Genomic DNA, 20213 nt, shown 5'->3' with positions numbered 1-20213 from the left:
ATAGTTAAAAATGCAAATCGGCCAGTTATAGCGCCACCATGAGGCTGATTTGAAAATGTTCAAGTGGCATTTCTTCCTCGGCCTAGTGGGAATGTGCGTGTGCAATTTTATGGAAATGGCAAGCTGCGTTCATGATTGGAGGCAGTTTGTTCAAAACGGACCAATCCTGCAAACTTTGGAAGCCAACCATAGAAAATCAGGATGGAATATGGGAAATCGGACAGATCCGTGTTGATCACATGACTATAGAGATACTGTGTACCGATTTGCATGATATTTGGATAAAATCTGTAGGAGTAATGTAAAAAAATGTGTTTTGCACAAATCGGCCTCCTGGTGGCGCTATAACAGGCCCATGTGAAAAAATTGGGGCAGAGGTTCTGAATTGGCATCCAGGGAGTGTGTGTGCACAGTTTCGGAGCGAACGGACCAACGGTGCCGGAGATTAGCTGGTAACACACAGACAGGACACACGCACACACGGACGGACGGACAGACGGAGGGTAAAACATACTCTCTCGCCATGCCTTTGGCCTGGCGGAGACAATGATGTAGTTTTCTAACACAATGCAAGGGTTAAATGAACTGGGGCTGGAACCTGCTGCATAATCGATTCTTAATATTTACTCAAGAATGAATGAATGAGTTAGCAATTTTGCCAGCCATAGAGGTGAAAAAAAGCACCTGCTGCAAAGGTGATATTCATGTACAGTAAGTAATGTTAACCCATTCAATCCGGGAAAGCGTCAGTGTCATTTTAGACTTTAGCTTTGTTTTTTCAGAGAACTGTTAGGATTTAGAAGGCATTTATATAATTCATTACGTACACACTTACATTAGCCCATATTTACAGTAGTTTATTTAATTTCATAATTTCATTAGAATCTATGTAATCATGGTATTGTATCTTTAGGTTATTTACGGGAACCTTTGTGTAACATCTTGAAAACAGAAGTACATCTTGTGTAATGTATCGCCACTATGTTGCCACTGCCAGTAATAGAGAACATAATAGTCTGAGCTATGCCCACCGTTTTTCAAAAAGAGAGGGTCAATAATAAGAGAGAATCGTCAGTTTAGTAGAATGCTTCGGTTCTATGTACAGGTATAGGCTAAATTTGAAAAGTGTGTTTTGGCATGGGGTTATGAATGGATTGATAACACACAGAAAGATACCACCGCTGTAATATCCACATCTTTTCTAGCACGAGGGGTGTATACCTTCCCAAAAATCACTATGAGAATTATTCCCCCTAGATGGTAAATTGGGGGTCCTAGCTTACGGACTACATGAACTGAGGGTGGAACCTGCATGATATTCCATTTGTCCCACTTACTGTAGGTAAAACAATGAATGAATGAGCGATTCTGCGTCACTGTTATTTGCCCTGCAAAGCCCCTGCAAAGTGCAATGTGCGTGTGACTTCAGAGGGAGGGATCCAAAAAGCAAGTGCAAAACAGCAACAATTAGATGTTCTAATGTCCACGCATTACAACAATGAGGGGGCCCATTTAGATAAATTGGGGTAGATAACATAATGTCATTATGTTATCTACTCCGATTTATCTAAATGGGGCCCCTCATCTAAATTCATTCAATAGCATCATATAACACTTGACTGTATGGTCCTTTAAGTATGTGTGTTACTAGTGTAAGGCCTTACCTGGCTGGGACAAGTGAGATTCCTTACATAAACATTTAAAAAAAAACTAGTATTAGTACATTTATAGGGGCCCAAGTCTTGCAAGAAACCAGAGCCTGCCCTATTTATTACAGATAAAGTATAATGATTAATTTATTATTAAAACATATATAATACTATATCTGCAATAAATAGGTCAGCACCCATATATCTATATATCTCTATATATCCAAAATCACAGACAATATCCAGTCTAATAGACCAATCATGTTTACCAACATTGAGACTGGACGCACAGGTGATTGTTTCATGCAATCAATTCCCAACATATTGTTTTGGGGTTTCGCTGGTTTCAGTTCATTCAACCTCCTCTTGTGTGTTGTTGGTTAGTGAGGCGCGTCCTAGCGAGACCTGACAGAATGGGTTTCATTTGGTGCCGGCCTGCGCGTGCATACTGGTTCTTATCAATGTGACGTCGTCTGTTAAGGGGTCTATATGATATGGATATAATATTGATGCCCTGCCCATGCACAAAAGGCCTGAAGCGATTACAAAAATAATGTATATATATATATACTAGAAGTTCGGGCCGCTACGCGGCCCGAACGTCTAGCGTGACGCGTCGTTCACTTTGCAGTGCCACCTTACAGGCACCTCACAGTGTGAGAGAGAGTTTTGTGCTCTCCTAAATCCACGGCAGGCTTTATAGGTAGGATGTGATGTCATGCTGTCGTGAGATTACGTCACACTGGCGTTGTGTCCATATTCGGGACGACCGTCTCATCGTGATGTCAGATTACGTCACACTGGCGTGATGTCACATTACGTCACACTGGCTACATACGTACATACTGACAACCGACATGGCGCAGGATTCAAATTGTTTTCTAACACAATGCAAGGGTTAAATGAACTGGGGCTGGAACCTGCTGCATAATCGATTCTTAATATTTACTCAAGAATGAATGAATGAGTTAGCAATTTTGCCAGCCATAGAGGTGAAAAAAAGCACCTGCTGCAAAGGTGATATTCATGTACAGTAAGTAATGTTAACCCATTCAATCCGGGAAAGCGTCAGTGTCATTTTAGACTTTAGCTTTGTTTTTTCAGAGAACTGTTAGGATTTAGAAGGCATTTATATAATTCATTACGTACACACTTACATTAGCCCATATTTACAGTAGTTTATTTAATTTCATAATTTCATTAGAATCTATGTAATCATGGTATTGTATCTTTAGGTTATTTACGGGAACCTTTGTGTAACATCTTGAAAACAGAAGTACATCTTGTGTAATGTATCGCCACTATGTTGCCACTGCCAGTAATAGAGAACATAATAGTCTGAGCTATGCCCACCGTTTTTCAAAAAGAGAGGGTCAATAATAAGAGAGAATCGTCAGTTTAGTAGAATGCTTCGGTTCTATGTACAGGTATAGGCTAAATTTGAAAAGTGTGTTTTGGCATGGGGTTATGAATGGATTGATAACACACAGAAAGATACCACCGCTGTAATATCCACATCTTTTCTAGCACGAGGGGTGTATACCTTCCCAAAAATCACTATGAGAATTATTCCCCCTAGATGGTAAATTGGGGGTCCTAGCTTACGGACTACATGAACTGAGGGTGGAACCTGCATGATATTCCATTTGTCCCACTTACTGTAGGTAAAACAATGAATGAATGAGCGATTCTGCAAGCCATAGAGGTGCTTCGCATGTAAACAACTGTGGTGGAAAAAGCACCCGCTTCAAAGGTGATATGTATGTATGTAAAGTAAAAAGTTATCCCATGCATTACACACACAAAATGCTGTTTATTGAATTTCATAATTCATAATGTCCTTAGAATCATGTAGGCTATACATGGTATTAAATATTTAGGTTATTTACTGGGGAAACCTTTGTGTAAGCCAGTCCACTCCAATGATTCGCAACACAATTGTGCAACTGCAATACTTGCAACAACTTGCTAACCATTTCCCCAAAGGCACAGGCCTGCTACCGGTCAGTCCAAACCGCTGAAATGTCTTGTTGCGTTGGTGTGGACTTGCCTCAACATCTTTCATAAAAACAGAAATACACCTTGAGTAATGTATAGTCAGTGGTGAGCACATTTACTTAAGTACTGTATTTAAGTAAAGTGTTGAGTTATTTGTACTTTAATTGAGTATTTCCAATTTCCAATACTTTTACTTCTACTCCACTACATCTCAGAGGCAAATATTGTACTTTTACTCCACTAAAATTAGTTACTTTTCAGACCACTTTAGCCCTATTTTATACATAGGCTATTTGAAAATAGCCGATCTACAAGCTCACAACGCGTCGCATCGAGCTATGCACACCATTTTCCAAAGAGAGAGGGTCAATAATAACATAAAACAATCAGTTTGAAGTGGAATGCCTCATTCGGTTCTCTCTATAATTTTTAGAAGTGTGTTTTGGCATGGGGTTATGAATGGATGGAGTGAAAACACAGAAAGCTACCACCGCAGCAATCCTATCACATATTTTCTAGCACTAGCCACTAGGGGTGTATACCTTCCCAAAAATCACTATGAGAATTATTCCCCCCAGATGGTACCCATGGCCCACATTTTTTGTCCTGGCTCACAGACTATAATAGTCATGACAAAAACTACACTACACTGTACTATGTGTGTATGTAAGCTGAAATAGGACAATATTGTTACAACTCCTGGAAGCTATCTTGAAAAATGTGGCCATGTGTTTTGAGTGGCCATGCAGTGCCCTTTTTCACAGGAGTGGACCTTACAGAGTATTTTTAGTCAAATTTCATCCTTGTATCGTAACCTGAAAGATTATATCAGTATCTGCTCAAACGGTCGCCATCTTGGATTTTTGAGTGGCCAGCGACTTTTTCCACCTGAGTGGCCCTTACAAAGTATTTGTGCCAAATGTCATACTTGTATCACAAAGTGAACGATTATGTTATTAATTTGCTGCACTATGTACCACTAAATGTTAATCTTTTACACGTCCACACAGTGGTAAAGAAGTCACTATAACACATCCACACAGTGGTAAAGAAGTAACTATACGGCGAGCGATCACATGCTCCACCACGTCTGTGGTTTATCTCATCATCAAATGCCCGTGTGGGCTTGCTTACATAGGCAAGACTAGCAGAGGCCTTCGCACTTGTTTTAGTGAACATAGAAGTAATATCAGATGTGGTGATGAGTGCAACCCAGTTGCAGCACATTTAAAAAAAGTGTGGACACAGCATTACTTCTCTCCGTTATTTGGGGGATAGAAAAAGTCGACAGACCCCCCCTCGTTACCGTTTACTCCTCCAACGAGAATCCTTTTAGAATATGCACACTCAATACTATGTCTCCTTGTGGGCTCAATGAAGAGTTTGATGTCAAGCCATTCCTGTGATTCTTCTGTATCTTTATTTCTATTTGTATTATTTTTTTATTTGTATATCTGACATTTTGCACTGGCTCTGTCTTGTCTATGTTTATTATTATTGCATCTGCTGCACCCATACTTTGTTAGCGGTTGTTACTTTTAGGCGTTTTTATTAGAGGTACTTTTAATTTTCATGTGTCCATTTAGCTGTGAATGGTAATGTATTGCAGTGGTTCTCAACCTGTGGGTCGGGACCCCCAGGGGGGTCGCCACATGAGTTTGAGGGGGTCCCCAGATGACAGTGAAAAATGTTTTTTTAACGTGTTCCAAAAAAAAAGTAAAGAAATTAAAAAAGACCAGAAAGAGAGGCAAACATTGTGAAAATAGCCGATCTACAAGCTCATAACGACTCGCAACTTGTAGATCAGCTATTTTCATGTCAGACATGGAACCATGTCAGACTAAATGTAATGCCTCAACTCCTACAATTCCAAGTGCTTGTATGGGTCGGGGGGGTCCCCAGTTAAAATATGATTATGTCGGGGGTTCCCCAGTTCAAATATGATTATTTTTGGGGGTCACGGCCTGAAAAGGTTGAGAACCACTGATGTATGACACATGAACTTTTCAGTGTTGGCCCTTTGACCTGTGTGTGTGAAGTAATCTGCTTTCACCAGCCCAATCTAGCACTTTCCTGCTAGATTTCGTCATTTAACCAACTTCTGTTTTATGAAGAAGCTCCACCTTCCACCATTAAAAGGAGTGATTTCCTCCATTCACAACATTATAGGCTCGGCACTGGAAACAACCAAATCTCTCTATGGTCAGCATCATGAAACCAGCTGTCATCACCTTTATCATCTGCCTGCTAGCTCTCCATGTAGAAGGTAAGATAAATCAACATATTCATTAAGTTCTTGGCCAGAAAAGTTGCTTTTCTTGACAGTCCAGTCCATACACAGCTGGCTGGTGCTGGTGCATTGATACAGATTCATTTTGATTATGCTGCCATCTGCTTGTATACTGGTCTCTCTCAAAAGCTCAAAAATACGTTTCAAACGGCACAAAAAAGCAGGGTCATATGTAAGGGCTACCCACGTCCTCACTGTCAGTTGGCAGCTTATATCAAACTGCCACTTTTCTTCCTCTTCTTCTTCTTAGCATATTATTATTATTATTATTATTATTATTATTATTATTATTATTATTATTATTATTATTAAGCTGGCAGAGCAGTTTTGCTGGCTGTGAAGTACAGGCGTAGAGGCAGCTCTGTGTAGGATTGTACATGTAGGGCCCTTCTTGCGCGCCTCCATACCCTTTATCCCTAAACTTATAAGCCATATTTTACTATTTTGAAAAACATTTTAAAGTAGTTCAACTAGCCAATCGACATGTTGTGAGCTTGTAGACCGGCTATTTGAACTATTTTAAAAGGTTTTTAAAAATTGAAAAAAATGGCAATTTTTTGGGGCAAAGCTCACTCTGCCTGTGCTCACACAAACATTTTAGCTGCCTGCGCCAAACACCATGAAAAACAAACTCTGCTTGTGTGATCAATTTATTCTTAGAAATTCTGACATAGGCAATTAATTTTATATTTGGCAGTCAATCTATGAATTGACTAATCATTGCATCATGTTTTATTAAATGCATTTTCAAAATACGCAATCTATTACGTTTCTCAGACAGGTATTTTGTATTTGTATTGTGATAAATCTTGAAAGTGTGCGACCTACTGATTTAGAAGGCATTTGTAGAATCGGCCTCAGGTCTTATGGGCTAAAAAAAATGACCTTTTCCTTTCTTTTATTTTCTGGTCAAAGTAATATTTCTACACGTCAGGTATAATGACTGTTATATCAAAGCATATTTACCCAGGTCTAAAAATATATATATACATGTTGGTGATTTGACAATGTTTAACATCATGTGCATAATTTAGCAAAGAAATTACCTGAAGTATCATTCAAGCCAATTCTGTCTAAAACGGTGGCTGTGGGGCAAAATTAACCAAATGCTCTGGGTCAAAGTGAGCCAATTGTCCTAATATTAATCATTATTCATATTTGTTATCATTTCTTTGCTACTCAAATTATGCTGAATGACTTTTCTTTTTTTAAGTCATATTTTTATGGCTCTTTTTCATAGATGCTTACTCATAATTTCGATTGCTACATCCTGAAATCAAAATAATTAGATTTGACTGCTATCTCATTTTGCCTTGCTTCCAGGACAACTTGAAAGTGAGAAATGGCTCATTACCCCGTTCTCCCCTAATGATATAGCATTGTATTCAGTGCTGTTGCTCTGCTCCTGTGATACTGTAGACCCATGTAAGAAATACTGACTTAGGCAATTAATTTAATAATTTGGCAGTCAATCTATGAATTGACAAATCACTGCATACATTTTTTATGAAATGTATTTTCAAAATATGCAATCTAATCAGGTATTTTGTATTTGTATTGTGATCAATTTTTGGACCAAGTATTTGTCATTTGTATCATACTATGTTTTGATATATTTTCACCCATCTCTACGGACTCATATTAATGCATAGTCTCTGATTATTATTGATTATAGAGTTACATTTGGTTATGCGTGGCTACAGTATATCGGTTGTCTATTTATAGCACCCCAAATTAATATATTAATATCTCAAATACATTTCTCAGTATTTTGTATTTGTATTGTGATAAAGGTTTTTACAGAGTATTTGTATTTGGCTACAGTATATCGGTTGTCTATTTATAGTACTGCAATTTAATAGTAAAACTCCCCCTCAGCAAGATACGACCGCCTCAAGAAGAAATTCCAGAAGAAGATATTCCAGAAGAAGGATAGGGGCGACCCAGGTGAGTGACTGTGTGTCAGTAGGATACAGAGGTTTGGTGCATTTATTGTAAGATGCTCAGCCTCGAATACACCCCTTAGAATGGTACAGTCCAGACTCATTAGTCCAGCTGCAGCTGAGCATAAAAGCTGCCACAGTCTGTGCGTTGAGTGGAGAATCATGTGTTGTGCTGGTCAGTTTTACCCTGTTTGACGGTGAATAAATACACCATATGGTTACACCATACCAAGGCCTCTGAACTGATTCCAACTGCTAAGATGGTCAGGCAACGCTGGACTGATCAGTGCGACACTTTGCATGAAGAACCTCCACCTCAAATAGTTAAAATCGGTCTCATGGTGGCGCTAAGAGGCCACTTCACATTTTGACCTATATAACTCTTGAACAGTATGTCAGACAATCCGTTTTTGCAACTCCACGTAAAGTCCCGCCCATTTCTGCCAGACAAGCAGAAGCACAAGCACAAGCATTTTTCTTTTTTGCCACTAACAAATTTTGTCCAAAACTCATGCAAATCGGTACACATTATCTCATTGGTCATGTAAAGAAGTGTGGCCCGGCAGCATAAGATTGCGGCGAGTTTGAGCTCTATTTTTATAAACAAAAGACATTTTTACTGCTGGTATCTAATCTTTTCATTGTGTGTTGTTCTGCTGGTTTACTTTAGTTCTGTTAGAATAATTTGCTGTCATTATGTTTGTTTGCAGCTACTGTAATGTTGTTTGAAAACAAACACAGATAAAGGCTTTAATATAATTATTTGTCTTGTCCCTTCATTCCACAGTTAGAACTAACTGCAACCATGACTGTTCAGGTCAAGCACTCGACTCCCTGCATCCACCATTTAATTACGGGGAATCTTCTCCGTCTCCATCCTGTCCACACAGGGAGTTCACGTACATGTAAGTAGAATGTTCTAAACCAGGGGTGATGCAACTTTGATGATGGAGAGGGCCACTATATTTCCACACTCACTCCAGAGGGCCACACATTGCACTCACTGCCTCGCCGTATTTTACCTTTTTTCGCCATTTTATGTCACACAAAAGTAGCAAAAATAGCCAATCTACAAGCTCAAAACACATCACAGTTTTAAGCTTGTAGATTGGCTATTTTTGCTACTTTTGAATTTGAATCCTGAATTTGTTTATGCTATTTTAAATTGGAATTCTGAAAAGTAAAATTTTCATTTTATTTCAAATACATTTAGTTATACTTATGTTGAACTTAAATACAAATACATTGGACATAAAAAAGACAATAGAATTTTAATACTAGTCATTAAGATACTATAATATAGACTGAAGTAATTAAAGCGGGTCATGTTTGCATGTTTAGAATTGTAACAGCCGAAATCAATAATATATCAGTAATCCTATATTAACCTGCGGGCCTCATTAAGTGAAGGTGGGGGCTGTATGTGGTCCGCTACTTAGTACCAATTTCCCGGTAGACAGACGACCCCCCTCCCTTTTTTTGTACATATATATATATATATATATATATAAATAATTCTATTTTTTTGCTTTTTGCTTTTTTTTGTACATAGTGTTATTTTTTCTCTGTATTGTTATGTTGATATTTGAACTGTTTGGTTGCTACTATATATGTCTATGAAACGAATACCAAGGACCCCAACGGAAACATGTCCGCAAGGACTTTTTTGGACAGACCTTTTAGACTAAAGTATTATAAATGTAACTGTGATGTTTTACATTCTTTTTGCCTAATAACATTTTGAATCAATCAATCAATCACTTGCCCATGTATGTTCTAAACAGCAGCCTAAGTCATATTCCTGTGAGGTGACATTCATTTTACATACTGTCCATCACTAATATTATTTTATCCATCTCCAGTGTCTCATCTCCAACAACTAACGGCAATAGATGCGTGAAACCAGGGTCAATTTTGGCAACGTTTCTCAGTATCGGAAAAGGTAAGCTTGTGGACAGCATATCTCCGCCAGGCTGGGTTGCCTAGCCAGGGCTGTGTAATTCGGGGAGGTGCTGCCGTCAGGATGTGAAGACGCTGGGGCAATAGTATTTCTGTGACATACCGTAGCAGGCCATGGCCACAAACGTGAACAATTGCACCATCTGTCTAACTAGTGCGTCTTGTCCCTTCATTCCACAGGTGAACATGTCTGCAACTGTGAAGATCAAGGACTCGACTCCATGAGCTTAAGTCTCATTAAGGATGAGGAGGTATATGAAGCGTCTCTATCATGTCCAGCCAGGGAGATCATGTAAGTAGAACGTTCTAAACAGCAGCCTAAGTCATATTCCTGTGAGGTGTCCTTCAATATACATGCTGTCCATCACTAATATTATATTATTCATCTCCAGTGTGACAACATCCAATGGACAACCAATGGAATGTGTGAATCCAGAGTCAGACTTGGGAAAGGCTCTTTATCAATTCAAAACAAAGGGTAAGACTAGAAAAGGTACATATCTCCGCCAGCATTTGAGGAAGAGTATTAGTATTTAATTATTTGAAATGCTCGTCCCTTCATGCCACAGGTACACCTATCTGCAAATGTTCAGGTCAAGGAATCAACTCCATGCATCCAAGACTCTTTAAGAATGACCAGATATATGAAGCGTCTCGATTCTGTCCACGCAAGGAGTTCACGTAAGTAGAATGTTCAGTAACACTTTAACACATTATAATGAACTACTTGATAATGACTTAACATTTAGTTCATAATTAATTGAGGCATAAGTAATGATTAACTAATGATGAAAACGATGACCTAGCTGGGGTTCCCCTCCAGTGAGCCAGACCAACTTGGGAAACCCCCGTCAGCCTAACACAGAGCCATGCACCACATGGAAGTTTTGAAATAACAACCACCACCAGAGACAGACTCTCCTCTGTCGAACTACGAACGCACCATGTGTGACCCTTAACTAATGATACAGTATATTATCTTTGGTTAAGTCATAGTGACTTAACCATTAATTACTCATGATGAATTAATGTGTGAGTTAATGTGTATTAAGCATTATATAAGAGTTAATTAATTATGTGTACGAATTCGCCACTGATGACACAGTGTTACATGTGAGATGCCATTCATTTTACATGCTGTACATCATTAATATTTTTTCATCCATCTCCAGTGTGACAACAACTGACGGGACGAAGCTATGTGTGAATCCAGAGTCAAACTTGGGAAAGTTTATCATTCTCAAAAGAGCAGGTAAAAATAAAAAAGGCAGCTCAGTGGAGCGCATATCAGTGCCAGGCTGGGTTGCCTAGCCAGGGTTGTGTACGTAATGGGGTGTAGATGTCAGGATGCGAGGAAGCTGGGGAAACAGCCTTTCTATGACATACGGTACAACATTCTGCATTTGTTGTGCCCCCATGGCCACAAACATGAACAGTTGCACCATATGTCGTACAAACTCCATTCCCCCCCGCAACAATTCCTTGTGTCCTGATGGCTGCAGCCCACGACAGACAGACAAATGACAGATTATTACTCTCTAATCTTTAATCTCTAATCTTTACTTTAGTTCCGAGGAGATGTTATATGTGATTATTTATTGTGTTATTTATTATGCTACTGTTGTTAGTAAAAAAAAACATATTTAATTATTTTAATGCAACTAGGTGTCTTGTCCCTTCATTCCACAGGTGAACTTGGTAATTGCACATGTCCAGCTCAAGTAATCGACTCCATGCACCCGAGTCTCATCAAAAACTACACGATATATGAAGTGACTCAGTTCTGTCCAGGCAGGGAGATCGTGTAAGTAGAATGTTTTTTAACAGCCTTAATATCATATTCCTGTGCGGTGCCATTCATTTTAGACGCTGTCCATCATTAATATTTATTTATCCATCTTCAGTGTAACAACAACTGACGGCAAGAAGCCATGCGTGAATCCAGAGTCAAATTTGGGAAAGTTCATCTATGATATCAGAAGAACAGGTAAGACTCGCCCATTAAGACCTGGAACGCATCTGTGTCACTTTTTGATTTGAGCTAAAAAGCATTATTTTACACTTTGGCTATTCGAAAATAGCAGATATACATGCTCATAGCGCGGAAATCGTGAAAATGTGTGAAAATCTTTTAATATATATTGTTTTAACCCATTTAGACCCAAGGCCGATTCTAAAAACGCCTTCTAAATCCTGACCTAAATTTTCAGAAAAACTTCAAATATGTATTACAAAAAAATTATGTTGCTATATACTGTACATAGCAACAGGAACCCCAAAAGGGGTTCCCGTCTTGAAAGGTACAGTTACAAAAAGGGGTTCCCGCCCAAAATGGGTTAAAGCAAACATTTTTTAACTCAAATCTTTGCTTCTGGGGGTACCTGGAACGAAATATTTTGAGATGGGGGTCCGTGGCCAAATACACATTACACATACATGTTGGGGTCCTTGACATTAAAAAGTTTGAAAACCATTGACAGAGCAACATACGTTTTTTCAAAAAACTGTTAGGATTTAGAAGACTTTTTGTAGAATCGGAACCTCAGGCCTCAATGGGCTAGAAAAAGCAGATCGACAGAAAGCATATCTCTGTCAGGCTGTGTAAGTCGTGAAAGCATAAGTGTTTTGGAGGTGTACTCTATAGAAGCCCCTGTCTGTGTGTGTGTGTGTGTGTGTGTGTGTGTGTGTGTGTGTGTGTGTGTGTGTGTGTGTGTGTGTGTGTGTGTGTGTGTGTGTGTGTGTGTGTGTGTGTGTGTGTGTGTGTGTGTGTGTGTGTGGTTTTAATATTTAATTGATTTAATGAAAAACAGGTCAACGTGATAGCTGCAAATGTCCAGATCAAGGAACCAACAACATGAACTCAAGTCTCATTAAGGATTACCAGATACATGAAGCGTCTCCATCGTGTCCAAGCAGGGAGATTGTGTAAGTAGAATGTTCTACTAAACAGAAGCCTAATGCTGCGTTCACACTGGCAGATACAAAGCTACAGTCTACCATTCATTTTCAATGGAAGCAGTGTTGATTTTGTCGACTAAAAACTATGACGAAAAATGTCCGTCGACTACCTTTTTTTTCACTGACGAAAACTAAATAAAAACTAAGCTACGACGACGTTAGGGAGGTACCATGGTGGAGAAGAGATCCAGTAGAACTGAAAGGCAAGTCAATTATGTTTGGTTGCACTCGGAAAATAGCAGATCTACAAGCTCGCAACGCGTCGCAGCTTGTAGATCGGCTATTTTCAGCATGCAACCAAGTGTAAAATCAGCCATTACGACGCCATCAAGGCACCGCCACAAATTACATTTTAGTCGACTGAATCAACTGTGGATTTAGTCGACCATAATCTTATGACATTTAGTCGACTTTAGTCGACATTTCAAGTGACTAAAATATGACTAAAACTTCATGGAATTATATTCAAAAGACCATGACCAAAACTGAATCAAAATTTGCTGTCAACATCACCACTGAATGGAAGCCAGCAACATGAAGGTACAAAGCGATGACCAACGTTTGTAGCTGCTACAAAATCTACAAAGCTACAATCCCTGTTGAGCCGGCTTCAACTGCAGCTACAAAGCTCTTCTCGGACAATTACTGCGTGGAGTGGGTGGGGAAAACTAATTATTTTCGTCAGCCAGTTCCATGTTCTATCTAAGCCCAGGCATTATATTTTCTTCTATATTGTTCTCGCTCGTCAGACGCACGTTCCACGTCAACGAGCATGTTGAACTACACTTCAATAGTGACTCGGCGACAGACTGTAGCTGCCAGTGTGAATGCAGCATAAGTCCTACGTAATGCTGTGAGGTGCCATTCATTTTACATGCTGTCCATCACCAATATTATTTTCTCCATCCCCAGTGTGACAACTACTGACGGCAAAGAGGAATGCGTGAATCCAGAGTCAGTCGTTGGACAAAATCTCCATGAATTAAATATCCAAAAAACAGGTAAGACAAGAAAAGGCTGCTCAGCAATGTCTCATAATCCACCTACTGTATGCTGTTGACCTTTCACTATTGTAATGGATTCATTTATAGGGGTGGGGAAGCCTCTCGGCAGTAAAGCTCCGCTGTTTACTTGCCCATGTTCCTCACATTTACATCATTCTCATGATCCTTCTCATGATCTCACGATCAATATTTTTTGGGCATGAAAACAAATTCTGAATTCTATTTCAAACATAATCTCTGATTGCATCATCAGAGCATTGTCTTCTTGATGATGTCATTTACAGCTTCAGTAATACTATCACTGCTAATACTACTATTATTCATCAATGAAGAATAACTGACAATGACATCAGAACGGCAGATTTTAACTTCTCCTCTCATTGTTATTGTGTTTCTCCAAAGCTGGACATGGCGTAGGAGTTGGAGTTGGAGTTACAGTGCTTGTGATTGTGCTGATTCTAATTTGCGGCGTTTGCTGGTGAGTGTGTGTGTGTGTGTGTGTGTGTGTGTGTGTGTGTGTGTGTGTGTGTGTGTGTGTGTGTGTGTGTGTGTGTGTGTGTGTCTGTCCTGTCTATTCCACAGACAGTTCTGCGTGTATTGTACACAATACTTTAGTCAAAAATTAGACCACATACTGTAGTTTATCAATCTTGATTAAATTTCCACCTACAATATTAAAACTGTATTGTCAACATTAGCTACTTTCCACACAGCAGCTATCATTTCTGTCAGATTTCAGTCAATCTCTCGACAACCATTAAGCACATCTGCCATACGACCACATCGTGGGTCAAACGTTGAGCGGAGCGAAGTGTGGCTAAACGTACCATAAGACTACTGCAATTGCTTTGGACATTAAATGATGTAAATCAGTGGTTCTCAACCAGTACCAGGGGATCCCCAGCTAAATTAGTTAACATAGCGTCACAATCATTTTAACCACTTAGCTTTGGCTATTGAAAAATAGCAGCTCTACAAGCTCATAGCGTGGCACCGAGTGCCGCGCTATGAGCTTGTAGATCTGCTATTTTTGAAAAATCTTGAAAATGTGTGCATATCTTCTATATATATATATATATATATATTTTTTTTTTTTTGAAAGTCATTTTTTTTTTACTCTTTCAACTTTGCTACTGGGGGTCCCTGGCACAAAGCATTTTCAGATGGGGGTCCGCGGACAAATGTATATCAATTTAGGGGTCCTTGGCACGAAAAATGTTGAAAACCACTGATGTAAATAATAAGGTATGTCTTTTGATTTGACAGGAAGAAAAACTGTGGTTGAGCACCCCCCTACCAGCACTTCTCAACCTCGCCCACAACAGATCATGCCACACCCCCTAGCTTCATACGCTTCTCGACCTCCTCCAGAACAGATCACGCTCGTGAACGTTGAACATGGATAGGTACTGTGTCTAGAGGTCACATGGTCTTTGATTTACATTTGAATCCATCAACCCAGAAACCCACTATAGGAACATGAGTTCTTCATACAAACCTGTGTCTTAGTGTGTGTCAGTTCACACACAGTGTGAGAAAAGAGAAGAGAACATTGCAGTCTTCTGACTCAACCGTGATACAACCTACGTATCTTCTCTTCTCTTCTCTTCCCCATAGATACAGAAACGTAGATACCTCATTGGCCACTGCAGGAGTGGAAGCTGAGCCTTCTAATACATTCATGTCAACCGACCATATTCACACGGTGGCCATTTTGCTATTAAGTTAATGACCCCGTTTCTACAATGAAAAATGCCAAAATGGCCGCTGTATAGTCAATTGAAGCAGACGGCCTCTCCACTATTAAATCATCAACTCCCTGAATTTTCAACCGATTTTCAAGCGGTTAAGTTTGTAACAAATGCCAGACATGGAGTTATGGATCCAGTATAAGCCTATACTTGGTTACATCTAAAATGCATATTTTCATACCAAGAATAAAAAAAGCGACCCACCCCCCCCCCCCCCCCCCCCCCCATTTTTTGAACATATAGTGTTATTATTGCTTAGACTACATATTGTATTTTTTCTGCTTTTATTTGAACTGTTGGTGCCACTATATATGACTATTGAACGGACATTTTAGACAAAGTATTTTAAATGTAACTGTGCTTTTTTACATTTTTGGCTAAGAAAATATTCAATCAAAAAATATTCAATCAAAGTACTTAAAAACGCCATTTTAACCATGATAGATTAATCGAAAACCCCCCGTCCTTGGTTCTGGTGACTCATACTGCCCTCCTAATACGTGAGGAGTGTTTTTTCGATTTGTTTTTTTATTAATTTAATTTTATTGTTTTTAGTTTATTTTAAAACATTATTCATTTCCACCTAAAATTATAAAAAATAAATGAAAAATGTAATTGAAAAAAACACGGCCCCCTCACACATTAGGACAATATCAGTCACCAGAACCATGGACAGGTGTTTTCAATGAATCTATCATGATTAAAATGGAGTTTGAAGTTACAATGGGTTTGTATAGGAAGGGGGCGTGTCTGATAAAATTAATATCAAACATCTAAATACTGAATCAAGCACCTTAAAAACTGTCTGGGGGCTCACAAAAGCCTGAGTAGCCCTAGAATGACCCAAAACATGTTTGAAAGTGAAATATCCATTTAAACTCCCCTGTGTTGTTTTTTCTTTGCCAGATTGTTAGTGTTCTGTATTCTTTATGGTTAGTTCATAGGAATACCAGTGTTGATTTCCAGTGATCCTTGTGTTTCTGCTTTCATGTTAATAAATAATCTAAAATCTGCGTGTGCCTCTTGTCCTGCAATTAAGGTCCTACCTCTGTGACTTGCACCCTGACACTTCTCTTCTTCTCTTCTCTACAAACAAAGTGTAGCTATAATCACCTTTTAGTTCATCTAATTATTATAAAAGTTCATATGCTGATTGTCTAACTGTACTCTACAATGTAGAGTACAGTTAGATAATCAGCATATTAACTTTGATTACTTTGTCTCCAACGTCTATGTAGAGTCTACATAGACGTTGGAGACATAGTAATCAAAGCATTCCATTATATTATATTACTGATTACACTTTTGTCATTTGTCATTCATATTGATTGTTATTGGGCTCACTGGGCAGCGAGCACAGTCTGGAACTACAACTCCCGAAATCCGATTAAGGAAACTGGCACTTCCGTTCACGAAAATATATTTTAAAATATCTTTACATTTTAGTTTTTAATTTCCATTTCTGCTAAGCAGTAAGCTAAATATACTTAGATGATTTTGATTTATATTAGGATAAATTTGCGGGACTGTAAAGACGAAACGGAAGTGGGTCGCAGGCTTCACATCCGGTTTGTATTCTAATCATGATCAGAGCTTCCGAGTCCCAGACTGTATGACCGGAAACATTTGAAAATTGTGGGAGGCAACAGTCTGGTAACGCGAGACTAGGATCGGACGAACCGGATCCAACATTGAGGAACCGGAATCGGTTCCATCACATTTGGAACTGTTTCCGGAGCCGGTTTATCACATTGGTCAGTGGTTCTCAAACTTTTTTAATTTGAAGGACCACCTTAACTCTGAGAGTGTACGAAATGGAACCAAATGGACCGAGTTACAGACCCGTAAGGGTCCATTTGGTTCCATTTGTACACTCTCAGAGTTACAGACCCGTAAGGGTCCATTTGGTTCCATTCGTACACTCTCAGAGTTACAAACCTGTAAGGGTTTATCTGGAACCCCCTCAAGTAACCCAGAGGGTCCCTGGACCTCACTTTGAGAACCACTACAATCATATGTATGCAACTAGAGGTCCGGGCGCTAGGCGCGCACGGGGGGGGGCGCAGGCAACTGGACAGTAATATATTGCGACGCATTGTGGGCTTGTAGATCTGCTATTTTCAAATGGCTGAAAAGTATATAGGCTGAAGTGGTTAATAATGTATATGTGTTGAAATAAGAATCAAAATCTACAAAGTAGATATTGTAGTCCTATCATACAGTACATTAGTATAATGTACACGTTCAGTTCATTGCAACAGCGGTCTCTCTGTCTCTCTCTCTCTCTCTCCCTCTCTCTGTGGGAGCATGGTCGAGTGAGCATGAGTTTGTATTGAGAGAGAGAGAGTGGACAATGTTGCCATGTCCATTAATTGTAAGCGACTTGTAAGCGACTTTGAGCGAGGAGGAATGGAGGCAAATGGAGGAAAATTCACAGAGCGGATTGCTTATTTCTCGCGCGCAACCTGGCAACGTTGATTCTCCGCGCTCACGCTAAAGGGAACAAAATGGTGTACACGAAATGTTGTCCGGCTCACGGTGTTTCGGTGTCGCTCGGCGGTGGTCGGCGGTGACGCTAGGAAACAACATGGTCGACCGTAATCTTGTGAGTTTGTGCTGGAATTAATTATGCAATTAATTATGCTCCGAGAAGGCAAAAGTGAGGTGCGCAGTAGAAGTAGCATTCTGCACCCGTAAATTAATTGCGCGCGTTGTGGCTTGTGTTGTTAGTGACATACTTATGTAGTTGTTGTGTTTAGTGCGAAACAATGACGCGGGGAAATTATGGCTTTTCATCTTTCCAATGTATTATAGGATACCGTACGTAGGATTTCATTTGTCTTTATCCAAACATTTGAATTGAATGAAAGTCAAAATTAAATATGTATTTTTTTAATATATAGGAATCGTTAAAGGGAACCGTTAAGGAATCAGACCGCTAAGACGGAATCGTTGAGGAAGCGGAATTGTTAAAATCCTGACGGATACCCAACCCTAATCAAAAGCCCTCGCGGGGCGAGAGCCCTGTGTTCCTCTCTGTCCCTCTCCCCCCTCCCCTCTTGTCCTCCACTCCCCCAAACTCCTGCTATTAACCAGTGTTTCTCCTTTCAAAACCACATCCTCAAAGACAGTTCAGTTCCATGACAGCAAGAACCCCATCTGGCACGGGCAAAACCAGGCCTGTTTACAGTATATAGATCAAGTGGTTCTCAACCAGTGGTCTGGGGACCACCAGTGGTCCTTGAGGGGGTACTGGAGAGTTGGTAACCAAATGGACCCTTATAGATCTTTCTTTAACTCTTGAGCTCAAGAGTTAAATTATTGTTAAACATCTGCATTTACTTAATTAAAGAATTGTTCTTTTGTTCAACATTTGCCTGTTATCTCTCCAATTTGTATCAATACAGCATGGATGGAATTGTGGACAAAATCTTATCCAACGACATCAAAATATTCTAAGTCTTGGGTTCTCAGTCTAAATCTCATCCAACGGCGACGACGGTCTCAGGTCTTAGGGCGCGCTCCCACCGCACTTTTATTTTACCTCTGGGGCGGAATCTGCCAATGCTTTGTCAATGCAAATGCGTGGATTCTTGGAAAAAAATCGGCAAGACCATGAATCGACGCATTTGCATTGACAAAGCATTGGCAGAGGTAAAATAAAAGTGCGGTGGGGCCGTGCCCTTACAAGTAAAAGGCCTGTATTCAAAATGTTACTTGAGTAAAAGTACAAAAGTATTGGCATCAAAATAAGCTTAAAGTACCAAAAGTAAAAGTACTAAAAATGTTTGAAAATAGCAGATCTACACGGTCGCGATGCGATGCGTTGTGAGCTTGTAGATCGGCTATTTTCAAATAGCCTATGTATAAAAAAGTGGTCAATGTGTGTTTTATAATATAATAATTTATATCTGCAAAGTAACTAGTAACTAAAGTTTTCAAGTAATTGTAGTGGAGTAAAAGTACAATATTTGACTCTGAGATGTAGTGGAGTAGAAGTAAGAGTACTGGAAATTGGAAATACTCAATTAAAGTAAAAAAAAACACCTCAAAATTGTACTTACGTACAGTACTTGAGTAAATGTACTTAGTTACTTTACACCACTGCAGGGCTGCCAAGTTTCAGTAAAATCTAGGAGTGAAACCTTAGTGTCATCACATGCACGAACGCCACACATGCACACGCGTGCGTTTTTTTGCGGTTATTCCCCTTTTATTTGCGTTTTTTATTACTTTAATTTGGTTAATTCGGTACAACAACGTTTACTCCATGGAAGTGTAGATGTGTGGCAAAAAGGAAACATTGCAGGGGGGCGGGGGGCTTATTTAATATTTGAAATATATATATATTTTGTTATCAATTATCATCAACATTGGCCATCATCTTCAGTTTCAAAATGCTTTATTTATAAAGCAGCTTAAAGAGGTGGTGCCATGGTTTTTCATGTGTCTATGAGGTTGATAGAACTTCATTAAGGCCCCCGCTGGTGGTTTTATGGTGTTTCATGTCTTCTCTGACTATTTGGAGTTTTTTCCTGGAGGCTGAAACCTTGAGAGTCAAACGTGCCAATCCAAAAACAGGGGCATAGTGACATCACAGAGCCCCCAAAAAACATACCCCCCCCCTCATTATCATAACACAACAGGTGTGGGCATGAGGA

The 20213-nt window shown here is 39.4% G+C and overlaps 1 protein-coding gene across 1 annotated transcript; it reads left to right on the top strand.

The window, feature by feature from the left end:
• The first annotated feature begins 5830 nt into the window (after nucleotides 1–5830).
• Nucleotides 5831–16518, top strand: LOC311050818 (uncharacterized protein). Its single transcript, XM_084064984.1, has 14 exons — nucleotides 5831–5913; nucleotides 7816–7884; nucleotides 8668–8785; nucleotides 9743–9822; nucleotides 10020–10131; nucleotides 10232–10317; nucleotides 10409–10520; nucleotides 11012–11091; nucleotides 11529–11643; nucleotides 11744–11826; nucleotides 12650–12764; nucleotides 13710–13798; nucleotides 14204–14279; nucleotides 15068–16518. The coding sequence occupies exons 1-14, from the start codon at nucleotides 5847–5849 to the stop codon at nucleotides 15084–15086; spliced, it is 1221 nt and encodes a 406-aa protein (XP_083921110.1). The 5' UTR covers nucleotides 5831–5846; the 3' UTR covers nucleotides 15087–16518.
• Nucleotides 16519–20213: the final 3695 nt, after the last annotated feature.

Source organism: Gymnoscopelus microlampas (genome assembly GCF_963454915.1).
Source record: "Gymnoscopelus microlampas genome assembly, chromosome: 8".
In the NCBI taxonomy this organism is placed as follows: Eukaryota; Metazoa; Chordata; class Actinopteri; order Myctophiformes; family Myctophidae; genus Gymnoscopelus; species Gymnoscopelus microlampas.
This window is presented reverse-complemented; position numbering and strand designations above follow the sequence as displayed.